General features: G+C 42.8%; 1 protein-coding gene across 1 annotated transcript in view; it reads left to right on the top strand.

Annotated features, from left to right (window-relative positions):
• Positions 1–298: 298 nt before the first annotated feature.
• The window catches only part of FNTB (farnesyltransferase, CAAX box, subunit beta), a 74,040-nt gene continuing 53,200 nt past the window's right edge, over positions 299–21,138 (top strand). The window contains exon 1 of the mRNA XM_068544046.1: positions 299–522. Within this exon, the coding sequence (XP_068400147.1) occupies positions 379–522 (144 nt within the window). The 5' untranslated portion in view covers positions 299–378. The remainder of the gene's footprint in view (positions 523–21,138) is intronic.

Genomic DNA, 21,138 nt, shown 5'->3' with positions numbered 1-21,138 from the left:
CAGGAGAGCTGTCAGAAATGCCTTTAAAAGTTACCCTCATTGGGTTCTTGGGCACCCGAAACTGTGAACTACTGACATAAGTAAGTGAGAATGAGCAGAATGTTGAAAAGGTGTGTGTGTGGGAAATGAAATTCAGATGTACACGTCCTTCCTTGCGCGCCAGGAAACTGAGCCTCTTGCAGCAGCTCCTCTGCCCAATGGGGGGCGGCAGCATTCCAGCAACTCACTCCCTGAGGTTGTGTAGGCGGCAGGAGCGATTCGCGTTCAAAATCTTTTGACTCTACCCGCTCTCCGTAGCGCCTTAGCCCGCTAGAGTTTCAAGGCGCGTTGTTCTTTGACGAAGCTGAGTCCTATACACCGCCTGCTGCTTTCCAGAGCATGGCTTCTCCGAGTTCCTTCACCTACTGTTGCCCTCCATCTTCCTCCCCTGTCTGGTCAGAGCCGCTGTACAGTCTGAGGCCCGAGCACGCGCGGGAGCGGTTGCAGGACGACTCGGTAGAAACAGTCACGTCCATGGAACAGGTGAGCTGGCTTGACTGGGCGAGGCGCCCGCGCGGGGGCTTCTGGGAGCGGGAGTCTGGTCCTCAGGGCCGCCGGTGTGCGGAACCCACCCGGGAACTACAGCTCCCACAGTGCACCGCGGCGTCCCCCCTCTCTGGGAAGCTCCCGGCGCCCAGGCTTGGGCTGGAGAGTGGAATGCTTGTGGGGCCGGGTTGGGGAGGGGTCGTTGTCAAGGTTGGAGGGAGAGGACAGTACCTGGGTCCCCTCTGCCTTAGGGAGCGGAGAGAATCTTGTTCTGTGCCTGGAGGACTGAAGCAGCCCGGGTGGGTGGGACAGCCCGCTCCATTTTTCCAGACATCGGGAGGTTCTCGTATGGATAATGCACTTTCCCCACCCTGCTCATAGTTTTGGGACATAGAGGGGAAAAGAAGTGGCCAGACTGCGGTCATGCCATTCCGTGATGTTTAATTTATGACCCACAGTGCCAGGTTTGACGCCTGCCTCGTGGGGGGACATTTTAGTAGCCATTCAATCATTTGAGCACCAGCAGTGTGTTGGTCACAATGTCGAACTCTGGAAATGCAAAGAAATAAAACAGCCCCTGATCAGGAGCGTGGCACAGCCTGGTTGGGGAAGACAGAGAGGAAAACAGCACAGTTTGGGAAGTGCTGTAATAAGAGTGTGAATTTTGTACTACTTGCCATTCACTGAGGCCTCGAAGTAGATGGGACCTATCACTTTGAAACGTGTTTGCAGAATGAGTAGTGAATTATAGTTTTGTTTTTCTTCTTGTTCCTCAATTGGAATTGGTCCCAAGTTAGTTATTATGGAAATGGTTACCCATCTGTCGCTAGGAGAAGTGATCAGAATGATTTTTTTTAGCACTAACAAGTAAGCATCAGGCTGCTTACTAAAATAAGATCTCTTAGTAAGATCAATCCCTAGGCTTAATCTTAGAGGGACCTGCTTTGATTTTCATGTCTGAGGTTGGAAGCCTCAATTTTGGCAAAAATTAGTAATGATAACTATTATATATTTATGACTAAAATAACAAAAACAAGGGCTTGAATACACACGTATACACATAGTAGCAGACGGAATATTTTAACTGGAGATTTAAGTTTCATGGGTTTTAGGGTAGAAAGGAAACTTACCTTTTGAATCTAGCTTCCCAGGTTAGTTAGCCCACCAGTGTGTCCTTCTACAGAAATCTTCTGCAAAAAATTGCAAAGAAATCTCCCATCAATGAAAAAGCTACTACAGGATCTTTGCAGTATTCCGAAGTAGTGATGGATTGTTGAGTGGATTCAGGTCAAGCCTTTTTCTTTTCATCTGACCTAAGACTATGGGGTCACCTTTTGCGTAGTTAACTGAACTGACCCAGCAGATAAGGCTATGGATAGATAAAATGTTAGTGGAGAAAAGGGAATCAGAATTTGGTCTAATTTACGGACCAGAACAGAGACTTCCATGGTTAGAGGGGTAAGTCAAAAACGGGAGCATCACCAGGAGCTTTACTGATCTGCTCTTTCTCTTTTGCTTACACTATTTTTTCAGTCACATGCCCTGCTTAGTTCCTATGAGGGAAAAACCAGCACTTATGTTCTAAGTGCTTAGATATAATGAGCGATGCAGAAATGGATGCAACAAGGTACTGGCCTGCAAAAGGGTTGACCAAGGTCTGGGCCAGGTGTGGAAACTAGGTTCTGATATGGAGCACTGGTACTGTAGGATGTCTTTCAGATCTAGGCCCAACTGTGTGGTGGATAGTAAAGCATCTTATACTTCTTTTCCATGTCATTATTCCAGCTCACACTTTAAAAGTCTAGGATAAACAGTTCCAGATCATAGGAAGATAACATAGTATCTCATTCTCATGGCTTCCTCAATGTTTTAATAATGATTATAGTGTCCATTTATTGGGTTCCATACCCAATAAATGCTCTCCATACATTGTATCATTCAATCCTTACACATTTTACAGATGAGAAGACTGAGTCTTAGAGAAGGACTAGGTTGGTAGGTTAATGATGATATAGTCATAAGAAAAAACAACCTTGCTAGGAGTTGTTTACAGAAGACACTGCTGTTATTCCTTTGGTTCTGACTGAAGATTCCATTTATTCTTAGGGGTTTACTGACAGCACTCAATTTTGTGCCATTGCCAATATAAAATGCTTGTCACCTGCTTCCTATCTGATTATCAGGAGCCTATTTATTTGCTTAACAATGATTTGATAATAGGAGTTAAACCTCTGAACAGTGGAAAGAGTCCTTAGCTATGGGTCCTTCTGTTCCATTCATTCATTTTCATTCATCCAACAAATACGTGAGTGCCTTCTTTGTGCCAGGCACTGTTCTAGACACTGGGCATAAGGGAGTGAACAAAAGAGGCCAAGTGGACGCCTTTATGAAACTTTTGTTCTAGGCCAGAGAGGCAGTCAATTAAAAAGGAGAAAAAAATATCTATCCATCTGTCTATCTAATGTTAGAGAGAAGTGCTGTGGAGAAAAATAAAGCAAGATAAGGGAGATAGATGTGCCAGGCATGGGTGGGATAGGAGCAAGGGAGGTTTTTATATAAGGTGGTAAAGGAAACCTCTGCTGATGTAAAGTTTTAGCTGAGAGCTGAAATAGGTGAGGGGACAAGCCATGTGTGTATCTGGGGGAAAAGCATTCTGGGCAGAGAAGGCAGCAAGTACAAAGGACCTGAAGCAGGGGTGTGCCTGGTGAGCGGAGAGCCACTGAGTAGAGAGGTTAGCAAACAGAACAGGAGATAAGGTTGGATCTCATACTTTCAGATACCCTGATTGAGATGGGAAGCCATTTGGCTGAATAGCTTCCATTTACCTCCCCAGATTCACTCTACCCTTTTCTACCCTGCTCTGTAGATGTGCCCCAGGAGGTGGACCTGCACTGACAGGCAACCTTGCTTTCTGCCTTCTGTTTGCATTTGGCCATGGGGAGTATTGATAGGGGATGAGAGTGAGGGAGAAGGATGAGACTGGCGTATATATTCCCTTCCCGCAGGATTGTGTGGGCTGGAGTGTCTCTAGACTTAAGGTCACATCTCCAATTAGGTGCCTTCTCCGTGGAGCTCTCTGTCTCCCTCTCTACCCCTTCTCTTCACATTTCAGGTCTAGAAGGGGATGAAGTACCCTTGTGTTGCTAGCCCCTGTGTTATGATATGAACTCTCCTCAAATCACCCACTTTGAATGTGCCATCTGTTTCCTACCAGGAGTCAGACTGATCTATGATTGGAGGGTTTTGACACAGTCTGTTGAGCATTTCAGCAGGCTCATTTAGGTCACTGTTGAGAGTAGATTGTGAGGAGGCGAGCGTGGGTGCAGGGAAACCAGTTAATGGCTGTTGCAGTACTGCAGGTGACACGTGATGGCAGCTTCGCCTCAGGGCTGTGGTAGTAGAGGTAATGAGCAGTGGTGAGATTCTGGGTATCTTTTGAAGGTCTCTGTTGTGACAGGCTGTTTTATTTCTTGACAAGCTGATGAATTTGATGCTCGGAGAACCTTTTATGACTCCAGAAAGCAAGATGTGGTTGTATTATTAGTGATTGTCTTCCTTTTTTGTGCCACCTGCAGTCACCCCATTGCAAATGCTCTGTGATTCAGGCTGGTAGGGTAATACTGGTACAATCTCAGAGGTAGCAGGTTTGCCAACAACAGTTGTTACTGAAGGTACTACTTTTGTTTTCCCTTTAGACTGCCCTTGAACAGGGGCAGAAACATTCTCCATTTGAAATGGCATGATGTCATTAGACAACATTCAGTCAAGTGCCAGTCAACTCTGAGGGGAATCTAGAAGAATTATTTGTCTCAGTCAAAATTCTTTTCTCTTAGAGGGAAAAAAAAAAAAAAAAGAATATGCCGGAAGCAATCACAGAATGACTCAGCAGAGCTTGTAATGAAGTGCTAAATTATGACTGCATTGCATGAGGATTTCAGGGAGTGGAAGCCGATCTGTCGTGGGGTGAGGCGGTCAGGACGACTTCATGGAGGATGTGGGACTGGGGTTAGGCTGTAAAGGATGGAGTTGGGGCGGCAGCCATGCCCGTGGGAGGAGCCGTTACGAGGGAAAGACCTGGTTGGCTGTGGTAGGGAATTAGGTCAGCTGGATGGGTGGGGCTGACCTGGTGATGAATGAGTGCTGGTGGCTGGTGGGGACTGGATGAAGAGCCAGGCTAAAGAGCTGGCTGCAAGTGACGGGCATTGCACCACTGCAGATCCTGAAGGAGGGAACATTAGGGATCCAGGAATGAATCCCGAACTCCTGCTGTTGACTTGTTTCAGGTTCTAGTATCGGAAAGATTATTAAACAGAGGTGGAGCAAGTCCCTAAATATAGTCACACTAACTAGATTTTTATGCTTCTGATAGACGGGACCAGAGCCCTGCTTGTTAAGTGGTCAGTAGGCTAACTATGTGAATCAATTTTATCTTATTGAAATTCAGCATATACCATGTTGCCCAACTATAAGAAAGTGCAAATATCAAAATTTCCCCATTTTCCCTATTAAAAAGTCCCCTAAAGTGTTTTTTGGTCAACTCTAGAATACACATACTATTAGGTATGTAGGTAAACAAACCAAATGCTTGTTTACAAAATTTGCATTTTAAATTTAGGTACCTATGCCTATTTAAAATCACATACTTTATAAAATCACACTAATTTAGAAATGCTGTTCTTTCTCCTCCTCATATTCATAAAACATTTGTCTTCAAACTCTTCACATCCATCTTTGACCTTTGTGTTTTTATCATCACTGGAGCTATACTTTGGATCAGTGAATATGTTTTTGCAGACCACACTTCCAGTTTTTTGAGATACATCTCTTTTAAATATGGGGAAGATATTGAATATTTTATCACAAGTTACAATTATAATTCTTTTACAGTGTGTCCAGTTGGTGCATATCTTTGATCATCGCAACTTAAACACTTTATTAACTTTTAAAGTGATCTTTAAAAGGGTTTACAGTGGCAGTTTGCACATGCAAGTGTGAGTTCATATCCCCAGGAATTAAATCTGTGTTTAATTTGTCTCCTTTCATTGATACCATCAGCTGACTTCTGTAGGCAGCCAACACCAGACCTTGACTGAGGTTGTTTCAGGATGATGTGTCAACCCCAACTCGCACTTTGTATTGGAAATAAGGAATTGAAAGAACTCCCCACAGCAAGAGTTACTTTGTAAGGATTTCTTAGAAGGTGACTTGTTTTTTCTGAGGGATAATTTTTTTTTAGGAAGAATCCTTTTCTTATAGTTAATCTATTAATGATTCTTTTACCATATCTTCAGCATTAGCATGAGTCTCAGGCAGCAAATCTGCTTTCTGGAAGGGTCCTCCTCTGGGAGAGAGGGGGAGATGTAGGGAGAAGGGAAGGTCTATGATACAAAAGTTGGTGCATCATGAGATTTGCTTTAGATAGAAGCTGTGAAAGAGAAAATTCCAAATGCATTTGTTGTTTTTTACCACTCAGCTATGAATGGAAATTATTCTGTGCTTCCGATTGGATTTCTAGAAGAATTCCAGGAGCTATCTTTTAAACAGAGCTGTCAAGAATGCAGGCAGATGGTTAGATCTGCATCTGTGTTGCCATGGCACCTAAGTCTTGGGGACGTGGGTGCAGTCACTTCATCTCTGACCCCTAGATTCTCACACAATCTCTCCATTGTTGAAAACCACAAAGTAATATACATACTAGTTTATATCATGTACACAGACTATACACACACACACAAATATATATTTATTAGTTTATATTATATAAAGATACATGTGCATATACATCCATATAAATATATAGTAGGGGAGGAAAAAACCTTTTCCTCTACCCAGCTTAGGTTCTCTAGCTGGGGCCCTGTAAATTAGACTGACCAAAGACAGATTAACAAGAGAAAAATAAACAGAAATTTATTAACATGTGCATTGTTGTGTACACATGGGAGCACCTATCGATGAGTCACCCAAAGGGGTAGTTAGAACTTGAGTTTATATGCCATTTTAGGCTAAAACAAAGAAAAGGGTTTGGGGCTTCTGGGTTGGGGAGACAACTTATGTTTCCCCTAAGTCCAGGAAAAGTATGGTAAACAAGAGTTGTTTAGTAAGGTTTGTTATTCAGATTTAAGTCCGTGCCTTCTCCATAGATAAGAGCTGTTAGGAGTCCTCCACTTCCTGGTGTGGAGAGGGAGACATCTTTACAAAAGGAAACTTAATGCCCTGTTTTTAGAGCTTTTCCTTCACCTCCTAGTTATCAATGGCCTTTAGCTCAAAATAATCCATATGCCAACGAGGCATATTTTGGGATCACATATTCCAGGACTCCTCAATATGTGTAATCTTAACTTCAGCAAACGTAAAACCATTCTGTACGTAGCAACACCTAGCCTGTGCCCCATCAGAAGCAGGGGTAAACTTCTGACAAACTAGTAGACTTACCTCTGAACTCTTGTGTTCCCCTTTCGCCATATCCTAAGTGATCAAGTGCCTCATGACTGGAAAAGTGAGAGATGTACTGTTAGGACTAAGTTATGTTATAAAGAGGCTTGGGAGGGCAGGCAAGGGTTTTTCTAGGTGTGTCTCTACTGGAGAGTTAGAATTGCTGGGTTGTAGCATCTGTGCCTTTTCAGTGTTATTACCTGCTACCATGTTGCCCTCCATAGTGACTCTAGTAATTTAAGCACTAGTTAGTGGTGTACTGGAGATCTGTTTTGTCCACATCCTCTCTAAGACTTGATATTGTTAGTGGTCAGCGGTCTTAATTTGGGAAAAATAGTATCTTTTACATATGTTCCAAATATCTTCCCTTAGGCTCTTGTTTGCCTTTAACCTTGCTTATATTTATGTTCTTCTTTGTCTTTTTCCTTATAGTTTGGGCTTTTTGAAGAAATCTTTCTCTATCCCAAGAATATAAAGATATTCTCCTATACGCTGTTTTAATGACTTGACTCAAGTTTTTCATGTTCAAATTTAATCAACCTGGAATTTATTTATTTATTTTTAGGATGAGAGGTAGGAAGTAATTTTTATACCAGCAACACTTACTGTCCATGTTTTTTCCTTTGATATTGGATTTTCCCATCTCTGCCTTAAACCAAGTTTTCATATATGCATGGGCTTTTAGGAATTCTTTAATGAAAAATGCTGTTAGAGGAGGATTATTGAATATTATAGCATAGTGATGATAAGTACTTGTCCTTTGAATGAGGCAGGTTACTGCTGATAACATAGCCTGTGGATCTGTAGGCCATTGGGAACTTTTTTCTAGTGTTCATTTTGGTTTAGGATTTAAACTTAGTTTTCCTTCGTTACTTCTGGAACACCTGATGTTAAAACAAGGTTTTTAAAGGGAATTGGCAGTGAGGGCAGTGGGTCTCAAACCTGGCTGACCATTAGAATCACCTGGGGAGCTTTTGGTCTTCCCCACCACCCCGGGTTGTACCCTAGACCAGTTAAAACAGAACCTTTGAGGATGGGACCCAGGCATCAGTATTTTTTAAGCTCCTCAGGTAATTCTAATATGCAGCCAGGGTTGAGAACCCATGGTTCATAAAGGATCTCAGCCTTGATAGAGAGGAATGCCAGCTGGTTAAGGAGACTAGGTCACCTCTGACCTCCCTCTGAATTTTGTACTCAAAGTATTAGGATATTTGTTCAGAGGAATGTTTTACCTTCTCACCTTCATTTATCCTTTGCTAATTAAGAAGGAGAAAAGTGTGGTGAGCAGGTTAAAAAAAAACCAGCAATAATTATAAGTTAAGAAAGTCCTATTTGAAGTCAAACTCAAGCATCAGCCTCTGAGCTGAAATCCAGTGACTGTTACCACTACTAAAAAAAAAAAACCTTTGATCTATCAAAATCAGCATGCATCAGAATCCTCTGGAGGACTTGTTAAAAAGAATCCTATGGGTGGGCCCCATCCCAGTAGTTTCTGATTCTATACGTCTATGACCTGAGAGTTTACATTTTTAACAAGATCAGCCTGGTTGCAGGTAAACTGCCTCTGAGCTACTTGATCTAATGGTTGCTGTTGCTGGGTTTTTTTTTTTTTTATTTTTTTAATTTATTTTTGCCTGTGTTGGGTCTTCGTTTCTGTACGAGGGCTTTCTCTAGTTGTGGCAAGCGGGGGCCACTCTTCATCGCGGTGCGCGGGCCTCTCACTATCGCGGCCTCTCTTGTTGCGGAGCATAGGCTCCAGACGCGCAGGCTCAGTAGTTGTGGCTCACAGGCCCAGCTGCTCCGCGGCACGTGGGATCCTCCCAGACCAGGGCTCGAACCCGCTTACCCCTGCATTGGCAGGCAGACTCTCAACCACTGCGCCACCAGGGAAGCCCCTGTTGCTGGTTTTTTAATCCATTCTCCTATTGATGGACAACTGAGCTGTTGCCAGATTTTGGATATAATGAATAATGCTGCTATAAACATTCTCGTAGAAATCTTTTTATGATCATGTGTTTTCATGGGTAAAAACCTACAGGTGGAATTGTTGGATCACAGGGTAGGTGTATGTTTAGTTTTAAACGAAACTGCTGGCCTTTTCCAGAGTGATCAGACATGTTACACTCTCATCAGCAATGTGTGAGGGCTCTGGTTCCTCTACATCCTTGCCAACATTTGGTGTTTTCCCTCTTTTCAACTTTAGTCATTCTGCTGGTGGGTGTGGCAAGGTATTGTTAAAGAAAAAATTATTCATGACACTTGTTAAAGGAAGACTTTATTCAAGGAGGACTGCTATGATGGGGTTTTGCAGCAGGGGAGAGAGATTGGGCTCAAGTCTGAAAACAGCAAGGAAAGGTGGGAATTTATAGCCAAGGAGCAAGGTGGGGGGATTGGTGGATGGTAAATTAGTAAGAGGAATCATCGAAGGTAGGTGGGGAATCTGGCTAAACTGACTTAAAAGGATTCCTCGTGAAGGCAGGCCAAGGTGGTCAGACATCACTGGGGGGTGGTGGAGGATGAGGAACCTGATCAGACAGTGGGGACGGGGGATTCTGGCTAAACCAACTTAGCAGGATTCTTGCTAAAAATAGGTGATACGATGATGGACACAGAAGTATAAAAGTCAAGGCCTAGTTGGGAGGAGGATTCAGAGGAGCCTGACGAAAGTTTGGTCAAGGAAAGTCTCTGCTGGTGTCACACTGTAGAGTATTTGCTTTTAAATTGACAGAAACACTCTCTAATTGGTTTAAACATTTATTTAGCTACTATACATATAAATGTACTGATGTGTGTGTGTGCAGATGTATTTGACTTTTCAAAAATCTTTCTTATACCTAGGTAAAGTAGTTGTGATAGAATCTTGGTTCCTCCAACTTTTTATTACAAAAAATGTCAAATATACAGAAAAATTGACAGTATCTGTTTGTCCTCCACCTAATCCCCCCCTGCCACCATAACTGTTCAAGGATAAATTTTAAAAGAAGATAAAATCATGACTCACACAAATATAAAGTGAACACATGTCCAAGATTTTATTTGACTCATGGACCCAGTAAGATATTACAACTAGTTCAGACAGGAATTCAACATACCATCTTTACAGTCAGATAGGGATGCTGAAGTAAATTTGCAAATGGATGCAAAACTGGGCAATATTCATAGGGTTACAATTACTTGCATTTTACTAGATACAATTTGTATTTCTCTGGACAGAAATTGTTTGCATTACTATCAGTTTTCTGCAAATTCTACCTCTACAGAATTGTGAGATAGTCTTGTCAAGGACAAAGGTGGAGGACTTCCCTGGCAGTCCAGTGGTTAAAGACTTCTTGCTTCCGCCACAGGGGGCATGGGTTCCATCCCTGGTCAGGGGAACTAAGATCTCACATGCTGTGCAGCTCGGCCCCCCCCCCCAAAAAAGAACAAAGGTGGAGATAACCCAGTTGAAACCATGCACCTCAGATTGGGACTCAAACCCAGCCAAAACTCGGATTGGGACTTGAACCCACGAGGCCGGGACTTGAACCCAGCCAAAATCCGGATTGGGACTTGAACCCATGAGGCTGGGACTTGAACCTGGCCAAAACCCACAGTCTTCCAACTGAGATCACACACCTGGTTTCAGAACTTAATGAGGCTCAGGTTCTTGATGTCTCATCGCAGAAAGAATTCATTTAGAGACAAAGTGATAGATAAGAAGCGGATTTATTTAGAGAGAAACACACTCCACAGACAGAGTGTGGGCCATCTCAGAAGGTGAGAAAGGCACCAGGGTAAGGGGTTGTCAGTTTTTATAGGGGTGGGTAATTTCATAGGCTAATGAGTGGGAGGAGTATTTCAGCTATTTCAGGAAGGGGTGGGAATTTCTAGGAATTGGGCCACCGCCCACTTTTTGATCCTTATGGTCGGTCTCAGAACTGTCTTGGTGCCTGTGGGTGTGTCATTTAGCTTCCTGATGTGTTACAATGAGTGTATACTGAGGCTCAAGGTCTAGTGGAAGTTGACTTGTCTGCCATCTTGGACCCATTTGGTTCTAATCAGTTTATGTCATGTCCTCGGGCTATGTCATTTTTTCAAGGGTAGTGCCTTGCCCCCTTCCCTCCTGTTTCATTCCCCCCTCAGAGATTTTATCCCATATTCTTATGGGAAGCAGAAGGGCGATGTTCCGTCTTCTGTAACTGCTTCAGTAGGGGCGTCGACCCTGCCTGTCAGGGAGTAAAAATCTCCGGATGCCTGATCTAGGGGCCACAGGGGCAAGACAGCTCCTTGTTCTAAGTCAGTATGGGCTGGAATCCTCGCATAGCCATCATCTTGGTGTGGAACTGTTGTAACTGCTTCCAAGGCCTTTCTATGAATCTCCTTGATGATGAAGCACTTTTTGTAACAGCATCAAAGTACAAAAATATCTGTAAGTGACAAAAGACTTAAAAGGCATGGTTAAACATCTGATAACAGTGTAATCGATAAAGAAACTTGGTTATAATAACCAGAATTACGAATGATTACATTTAACTTAACATACCAAATAATCCTAGTTAAATATTTCTCTTTAAGATACCTCAGGGGCCCTCTAAAGTACCCCAAAGTTAGCTGGGAATCAAAAGAAACTTAATTAAAATTTGACATTTGGGAAGCTTGTCAAGAAGTTTCAAAACACTTGGTCAAATAAGATCATAGGTCACTGTGAGACAATACTTATTCCTTAACTAAAGTTACAGAAGATCTCAAAAACAAATACAGATCACTTAAAAGGCAAAGAAACTCATACCAAATCCAATCTTGTCCCAGCCCATTCCCAGCAAAATCCATTTACCCAACTAAATTTAATCCAGTCTTAGAAAATCCTGATCATGTATAACTCTTTTCAGTATTCTTCATTCTTCACACCTTCTTTTACTAAAAACACATATCTTACATTTCTTAGAAGTTTTTTTCACATTGAGTTACTTTTCTTGTTGACAAATTTGTAACAGAAGAAGGTCTTAATTGACCTCTAATAAGCCTAGGTACGACAGAAGGATTATACTTGACATTGATCATTGATGACTCTAACATGTCTGTGTTAATCAAACCAACAAGCTTAAGCCACCTTCAATACCAGATATCAGTTTAGTACTGAATATTTTTCAGATGACATGAACCTGAAATGCATTCTGGCCAGATTATTTTCTGTTTCTGAGTATTTATATAAACACTTAATTTTTTTCCAGCCAATTAAGTAGAGCTCTTTTACGAATTCATTTTTGGCAATATCACACGCCTACAACACACATATAGATACATATGAACACACAAACAAACACAGAGGCCTCATAGTTCCCATTCCAAAATTTCAGTCCTGAGTCAGGTACAACATAAAACCTATCAGTTACAAGGGGTTGGATTCAAATTGGGCTTCTGGCAGATGGAACAAATCAAGGTCATCTATCTAGATGGCTAAACCCTTTTTACTAGTGTTTACAGAAAAGACACTTAGGATTTCTATTTATCCTTGACAAGTCAAGTTATAAATTACTTTACCCTCTTTTTTAAAATTTGCATTTAAAAAGGTGGCAGAGGTAAGGGTTCCTGAGAAGACCAGATGGTGCACTTGCATCTCAAAGATACAGGCAAGTTCCTCCTAGGATGACTGTTTCCCCTTTGTTTAATACTTATAAGTCTCTTAAGATAAATAGGGAAGGTTTGGGGAGTGGTAAAAGGATTGGTGGGTTTTGGATTATTTTTGGAGCCACACCTCTGGTCCTGTAAAGACTACATTTGTAAAACAGGGACAGTTCTGTTTTCTTTTTCAAAGAATTGAGTGGTTACCTCAATGATATTGAAGGACTGACCTACCCATTCATTTAAATTGGAAAGTTTTACTTTTCCTCGTTTAGCTTAGGGGAGAAGGCCTCTTCCAAAATTCCTATCAGGCTCTGAATATCAGCTATGGTTAGTTTAGTCAGACTAGTGGCCTCCTGTTTTGGTAATCTATTTACAAACATTTTTGAGGATCTTCCCTAGGTTTAAGAAATTTGTACCTTATATTTAGACACTATATAACCCTTTTTACTTAGTAACCACCGGCTGGATACCTTTGGCCAAGCCCAGAACCTCGATATTCCACATTCCAGGGTCTACTAAGTCTTTTATTTTAGCTTCAGATTATCTGTTCCTTTTTGCTTTTTGTTAGAACCATTTGGTGATGAGGGTGGTTCCCTTGCCCCTCAAGAAACAGAGTGGCCCCTAACTTAGTTAATAAATCTCTTCCCATTAAAGGGATGGGACAGTCAGGCACAAACAGGAAGGAATGTAAAAACAGCTGGCCATTGATCTTGCACAAAAGGGGTTCCAGGAAGGTGTGCCCCTGTCTCTTCCCTAACAACCCCATTACGTATTCCTTATGATTGCTAAGGTTTCCAATCCTTTGGGTTAAGACCAAGGTTGCACCAGTGTCTTTAAGAAATTCTGTCAAGTGGCCCACTACATCAATGACCACCCAAGGCTCAACATTAGTTACGTAGATGGTATCTCTAGGCAGAGCCACTTTCGGCCTTGGGCCCCTTCAGTCTTCTGATTGCAAAACCATCAATGGCTGAGGGGCCCCCGTCGCCCTCTGGCGTATGGGGCATTCCCCCTTCCAATGCCCTGGCTGTTTGCAAAGGGCACATCAATCACAATCCTCCCTCCAGTCCGTTGTATCCACACAGGGTACACTGGCCTTGTATGGCTACCCATGGGCCTTGTGGTCTGCCAGGGCCAGGTTGGCCCAGAAAAGCCAGCTTCCCCTTTGGTGGTCTCTGAGTAGACAAAGCCATTGCCGTCATTTGAGCCTTTTGCATATTTCTCTGGGTGCGTTCAGCCTTTTCGACCATCTCCCTATTACCGAAAACCAAATAAGCCAGTTGGAACAAATTGTTCATCAGAGTCTGAGGACCAGCAGTTGTCTTCTGAATTTTGCTCCTGATGTCTGGGGCAGACTGGGCTATGAAATGAGTAGCCAAAAGGGCCTGTACCTCGGGGGAGGAGGGATCCACGATCGTTCAGGATCCATGGCCCTGTAGGGTGGGTCAGTTAAAATGTACTCAGTGTACTTCCTAGAGCTATCCCTCCAAGCTACACATGCCTTAAATTCCTTTTGGGTTCCATTGCCTAGATACAAGGCCATGGAAATTTGAACATAGGGTACTTCACTCAATTTTAAATTTCCTAACTCATATTGTGGCCAAACCTGATTACATAACCTACTAAGTTTTTTCCTTTTCATTCCTGTTGTCCAAATCTTTCCCAGTCCCAGAGTATATGGCCCAGAGAAGTATTGGTTGGGATTGATGCAGCCTGACCCATTTTAGACAAGCCCCTGAGCTATCCACTCTTAGGTCAAAATCCACCGTGCAATTTGGTGAAGCTTTGCACTTATGATTTTAGATGCTATCCCTTCCAGGGTAGTCTCCCAACCAGGTGTTAGTGCCCAAAAAGTTGTCACAAAGAAACAGCATAGAAGACATCCCCAATGGTGTTGACGATGAGCGAGAGTTGGTCTAGCTGTAAGTTGGGAATAAAGGGTCAGCACTTGTAAGGGTCAGAGGGAGGGGAGTAAGAGCAATAAAAAGTACACCTTGGTGGTCACACAGGTTTTCTGGGGTTAACAGAAGGAAGAAAGAAAGAAATAGAGCAGGAATGAACAAGAATGCAAGAATGTAGGAGAAAAACCTCAGAGTCAGGGAGATGAGTATAGAGATTAACAGTTCTGTCCTGGATCTGCCGTTGCATGTACATAAGCAACAGGATTGACCTGCCGGTCAAAAATGAGCAGACATTGGCAGAGCGTCCTCCCCAGTACACCTGGCTCGCAGCATCGCACGGCCCTCTTTAGGACCAAGACCTAACTCTCAACATTCTTACCTTATCACCATCCCTTCGTGGTCGCAAGCTGAAACCATGCACCTCAGATTGGGCCTTGAACCCACGTGGCAGGACTCGAACCCAGCCAAAACCCTGATTGGGACTTGAACCCACGAGGCTGGGACTTGAACCTGGCCAAAACCCACAATTTTCCAACTGAGATCACACACCTGGTTTTAGGACTTAGTGAAACTCAGGTTCTTGATGTCTCATCGCAGAAAGAATTCAGTGAGAGACAAAGTGATAGGTAAGAAGTGGATTTAGGGACTTCCCTGGTGGCACAGTGGTTAAGAATGCGCCTGCCAATGTAGGAGACATGGGTTGGAGCCCTGGTCCGCGAAGATCCCATATGCCATGGAGCAACTAAGCCTGTGCGCCACAACTACTGAGCCTGTGCTCTAGAGCCAGCGAGCCACAGCTACTGAGCCCACGTGCCACAACTACTGCAGCCCGCGGTGCCTAGAGCCTGTGCTCCGTGACAAAGAGAAGCCACCGCAATGAGAAGCCTGCACACCGCAACAAAGAGTAGCCCCTGCTTACCACAACTAGAGAAAGCCCCGGGCACAGCAACGAAGACCCAAGGCAGCCAAAAAAATAATAAATAAATAAATAAATAAATAAATAAATAAATAAATTATTAAAAAAAAAAAGAAGTGAATTTATTTAGAGAGAAACACACTCTACAGACAGAGTGTGGGCCATCTCAGAAGGTGAGAAAGGCACCAGGGTATGGGGTTCATTTTTTATAGGGGTGGGTAATTTCATAGGCTAATGAGTGGGAGAAGTATTTCAGCTATTTTGGAAAGGGGCGGGGATTTCCAGGAATTGGGCCACCGCCACCTTTTGATCCTTATGGTTGGTCTTGGAACTGTCTTGGTGCCTGTGGGTGTGTCATTTAGCTTGCAGATGTGTTACAGCGAGTGTATACTGAGGCTCAAGGTCTAGTGGAAGTTGACTTGTCTGCCATCTTGGACCCATTTGGTTCTAATCAGTTTATGTCATGTCCTCGGGCTATGTCATTCTTTCAAGGGTAGTGCCCTGCCCCCTTCCCTCCTGTTTCACAATGATGGACACAACTTTTCCTTTGGGGGTGTGTGTGTGTATATATATGTATATGACTGTTTTTTTTTCCCCCGAATCTTTGAAAGTAAGATGAAGATATTATGACACTTTACCCCTGAATAATAAAGTATGCATCTCTTAAGAATAATGTTCTTCTACATAAGGGCAATAATATCACACCTGAGAAAATTAAAAGTAATTCTATAATATCATCTAATATCCAATTTATTTTTATTTTTTATGTTTTATTTATTTATTTTTTGTTTTGTTTTGTTTTTTGGCAAAGCCATGTGGCTTGTGAGATCTTAGTTCCCCGACCAGGGATTGAACTCTGGCCCTCGGCAGTGAAAGCACGGAGTCCTAACCACTGGACCACCAGGGAATTCCCTCCAATTTATTTTTAAATTTCCCCAATTGTCTCAAGATTCTTTTTATATCTTTTTGGTGTGTGTTTTGAATCAGGAGCCAATCAAAGTTCCTTTATTTCAGGCTGTTTAAAATTTTTGAAGAGCTAATCCCTTGGGACTGAATTTTTTGGTGACTAGTCCTGATGGCATTTCTTACAACATTTCATGTAGCAATGTTTCTGAAACCGAACAGATGCTTTAGGATGTCATCCTCCTCCCAAGAGAGCCATATCACTTTCATTAACATGGTCACAAACTGTGTGCTTTGTGCCCAAGGGAAATGAACCTATGGGCTTTTTGCTGTTTATGCAAGAGAAAATTATCTGCTATTGTAGGGCTGTTAATAACCCTTTGTATTGTACTCAGTTGGTAGCTGCCTTGACTGTGGGAGCTCTCATGCAGAAAAGAGAAATTAACTAAAATAGAATAGTCCCTTCCTTCGGGATGGAAAGGAAACATGGAAATTCAAGATAAAATGAAAGGCCAGAGAAAGCAGACATGCTTTAGTATCCCTATGTTGAAGCTGATCCCTCCCTCCTTCCTTCCTTCCTTCCTTCCTTCCTTCCTTCCTTACTTTCTTCCTTTCTTCCTTCCTTCCTTCCTTCCTCCCTCCCTCCCTCCCTCCCTCCCTCCCTCCCTCCCTTCCTTCCTTCCTTCCCTCCCTCCCTCCCTCCCTTCCTAATTCTGATTTGAGAGCTGTGTAGTGTTAGAGTTCTTCATGACTTAGGTAACTTTGTTTTTTAATAGTTACCCTCAGTTCTCCTATATTTAAAGTGAGAATTTCGATAAAATTTTAAAAAAGAATTTAATTATAGATCTTGCTTCATAGACATTATGCAGTTGTTGTGACTGCTTCTCTTAATTCTGTCCCAAAGGCTAAATTTCTAATTCTACTAATGTTTTGGAGGTCCCCAAGACCACTCCTAGGTTCACTGATTCACTACTAGTGTTACCTGAAAACTGGTTTGCCTCTTGGTGGGTGTTGAGCCAAAAGACACAACCGAGCCAAGGATCGGGAGAAGGAAGGATTTATTACTTGCAGCAAGTAAGGAGAACACCGGGGATCTTTCCCAAAGCAGTGTCTCTCCCAACAGCAAAATTGGGGAAGTTTTAAGCTAAGGGTACATGCATATTCATGATGGGGCTTGGGTGGTCAACAGAGTCCAAGCTTTAGTTGACTGAAGTCAGAAGTTCAGAAGAGGTCAACATCATCAGCTCTTAGGTTCCAGTACATCTGGTGGTTGAGGCTTCAGGCTACTCTTTACCATTGAAAGAGAACTGGGGGTCTTTATAACTAATATATTATCTTTGCTATTGTTATTTCTCTTGCCTGATAACAGTCAGCATCTGCATTCTTTCTTCTCTTAAGATCATTGATTTCTAAGACTTATTCAAGGGCAAGCATTGTGGCCAGGCTTAGATCCCAGAATGGCTTAGGCCAAAATGGCGTCTCTCATGTCAAGAAAGCCATGCCTGGTTTTCTTTCTCCGGGGACCCTCTACCTTATCTGCTTACACAAAGATTCAGAGAACTCAGCATATAGCTGTACTCATGGTTATGATTTATTACAACAACAGGCTACAGAACAAAATCAGCCAAGGGAAAAGGCTCATGGGGTGAAGTCTGCAGGAAACGAGGCACAAGCTTCCACGAGTTCTCTCCCAGTGGAGTCACAGAGGACGTGTTGAATTTCTCCAGCATTGAATTGTGACCACACATGCAGAGCCACCAGGGAAGCTCATTAGAGACTTGGTGCTCATGGTTTTTACTGGGGCTGGTCACATAGGCACCCTCTTTCTAGCATAATTCCAGACTCCCAGAGGGAAAATAGCTGTTCACCATAAATGACGTTGTTTATACAGTTTAGGCTCAGTGAGCCTCTCTTATCAGTCCTGGGAATGGTGAGAGCCCTCCCGAGATCCAGGCTCCCAGACTCCAGCCAGGGTCTACCTTTCAAGTAGGCCTTTCTAAGGATAGTAGTCTCAGGCCTGCTGTGTTAACTCGTTTGTATACAACTAGCTTTCTTCCTTTCCTTCCGCTATGCAAATCAGAACATTCAAAGAATGCTTACATCTTCCCAGTGACAAAATTACTACGATTTATATCACACTAGCAGACTGTATGTGGAGAAGGAGAGGCAAAAAAGGATGTTGCATATTTTGGGGATTACTTTCATTTTCTTATCCTCAGATGACTATTTTTTAATTTCTATATTAATCCATTACTATTTGTCAAAAAAATTACAGGCATATTGCTAGTATTATTTTAAAAGTTGTACTCTAAAAATCATACTTTGTGCTCTGAAGTGATCTTTTTCTATTGAAAAATACACTAGTTCCTAAAAACAACCCACAGAATGGGAATATGACAAGGAACTTGTATCTATTGATAGAATATATAAGGACTTACTACAATTCATTAATAAAAAGACAACCCAATTTAAAAAATGAACAAAGATCTGAATAGACATTTCTCCAAAGAATATCTACAAATGGCCAATAAGCCTGTAAAAAGATGCTCAACATAATTAGTCATCAGGGAAAGGCAATCAAAACTATAGTGAGGGCTTCCCTGGTGGCGCAGTGGTTAAGAATCCGCCTGCCAATGCAGGGGACACGGGTTCGAGCCCTGGGCCGGGAAAATCCCACATGCCACGGAGCAGCTAAACCCGTGTACCGCAACTACTGAGCCTGCACTCTAGAGCCCACGAACCACAACTACTGAGCCCATGTGCTGCAACTACTGAAGCCTGCGCGCCTAGAGCCCGTGTTCCGCAACGAGAAGCCACCGCAGTGAGAAGCCCGTGCACCGCAACGAAGAGTAGCCCCCACTCGCCACAACTAGGAAGATGCCCATGCGCAGCAATGAAGACCCAACGCAGCCAAAAATAAATAAATAAAATAAATAAATTTATTAAAAAAAAAAAAACCTGGGCTTCCCTGATGGCGCAGTGGTTTAGAATCTGCCTGCTAATGCAGGGGACACGGGTTCGAGCCCTGGTCTGGGAAGATCCCACATGCCACGGAGCAACTAGGCCCGTGAGCCACAACTACTGAGCCTGCGCGTCTGGAGCCTGTGCTCCGCAACAAGAGAGGCCGCGATAGTGAAGAGGCCCGCGCACCGCGATGAAGAGTGGCCCCCGCTTGCCGCAACTAGAGGAAGCCCTCGCACAGAAACGAAGACCCAACACAGCCAAAAATAAATATAATAAATAAATAAATAAAAGATTACTATTAAAAAAAAAAAAGGGAAGGAAGAGAATCCTAGTGATTGGAAAAAAAAAAGCTTAAAAAAAAGACATATCAGTTTAAAAAAAAACAAAAAACTTGTGAGATACTACTTGACACAGACTAGGATGGCTATGATCAGAAACATAGATAATAATGTGTTGCTGAGGATGTGAAGAAATTGGAGCTCTCATACACTGCTGATGGGAATATAAAATGGTACAAGTGCTCTGGAAAACATCTGGCAGTTCCTCAAATGATTAAACGTAAAGTTATCATAATGATCCAGCAGTTCCACTCCTAGCGATGCCAAAAACTCGACCTCTGTGTACTGGGGCTGAATCGAATCTTGGAGATAGAGTTTCGGGTGAAGTAGAAAAGAATAGCTTTACTGCTTTGACAGGCAAAGGGGGACACAGCAGGCTCCTGCCCAGAAAAACTGTGTGTCCAAACCTGGTAGGCAAATCTTTTTATTTAATGATCTTCCTGACATATGTTTCTTGTATTTTTTTTTTTTTTTCTCATCCCTTTCAACGTATAGCCAAGGAAGGCACGACTGAAAAATGCAGTCTGTGTTTCATTTAAGCTGGTGCTTTGTATTAGTCCCACATCAATCTGGCATGGAGAAAGCATCGTGAGGGGTCTGGGAGAACTTTCTTACTTCTTCTGAGTCGAATTCTCACAGTGACTTCGGTCTGTTTTTTGAAGTATTATAAATTCTTGGCCAGATAATCCCTGAAACTCATGTTCAAAGGCAAATGCCAAAGCATATCCTAAAACCAAATATAAATGAATTTTAGACGGGCTGCCATTTTAGCTGATTCACATCACTGCTCCCCTCATCGTGATTCTTGCACACTTGCCAAAGGGACTGGAAGCTCTAACTCAGGTGTTTCAGAAACAAATAATGCATTTTTGATATTTCCCAGAGAGGACATTATTATATATCTTGAAATCTCAGCAAGGACTTGCCTCACCACAAAGCAGGGATGGCCGTGAAGGTGAAACCCTGTATCCCATTGACCAGCCCCCTCCTGCACTGCTGTACCCTTTCCTTACAGAAGCTGTGCTGTGTGACCACATCATGGTGTGATCTTCAGAGGAGACAGGTCATCTCATTCCTTTTGTGACCTGACTTTCCGAGATCCTTTGTTTTATGGGACTGTGGAGTCCGGTCTGTGACACAGGTCCAATGACCAGATGTGCTATGTCTTTGGTGTTTCCATGATTGATGTTCTTGTAAATCCCTTTGGGGATTTTAATACTGTTCAATCTATATTTAAACCATTAAATTTGACAATAAGAAGTAGGACCCTTGGCAGAAATTAGTTACATATTTGAGAATGGCCAGTTACCAAACACCTAAACAACTTCATAGGGCAGGCAAGAACAGGTCTTTCAAGCAAAAGGGGTCCATCTTTACCTGCTCCCTGAGTAACTGGTGCCAGGGTGCCAAACTCCAGAATCGCCATTAGTTTGCATATCATGGATTAGTTTACTGGAGAAGTCGGTTGTGATGCTAATGTGGTACAGGGCATTCTTTTTCTCTCTGTCCTTGTCCCAAGCCTGTCATCCTGCAGAGCCCCTGAATGCAGTCTTGT

Source organism: Eschrichtius robustus, chromosome 1 (genome assembly GCF_028021215.1).
Source record: "Eschrichtius robustus isolate mEscRob2 chromosome 1, mEscRob2.pri, whole genome shotgun sequence".
NCBI classification, from domain to species: domain Eukaryota; kingdom Metazoa; phylum Chordata; class Mammalia; order Artiodactyla; family Eschrichtiidae; genus Eschrichtius; species Eschrichtius robustus.
Note: the sequence above shows the minus strand (reverse complement) of the source record. Positions and strands in the feature narration are given on the sequence as shown.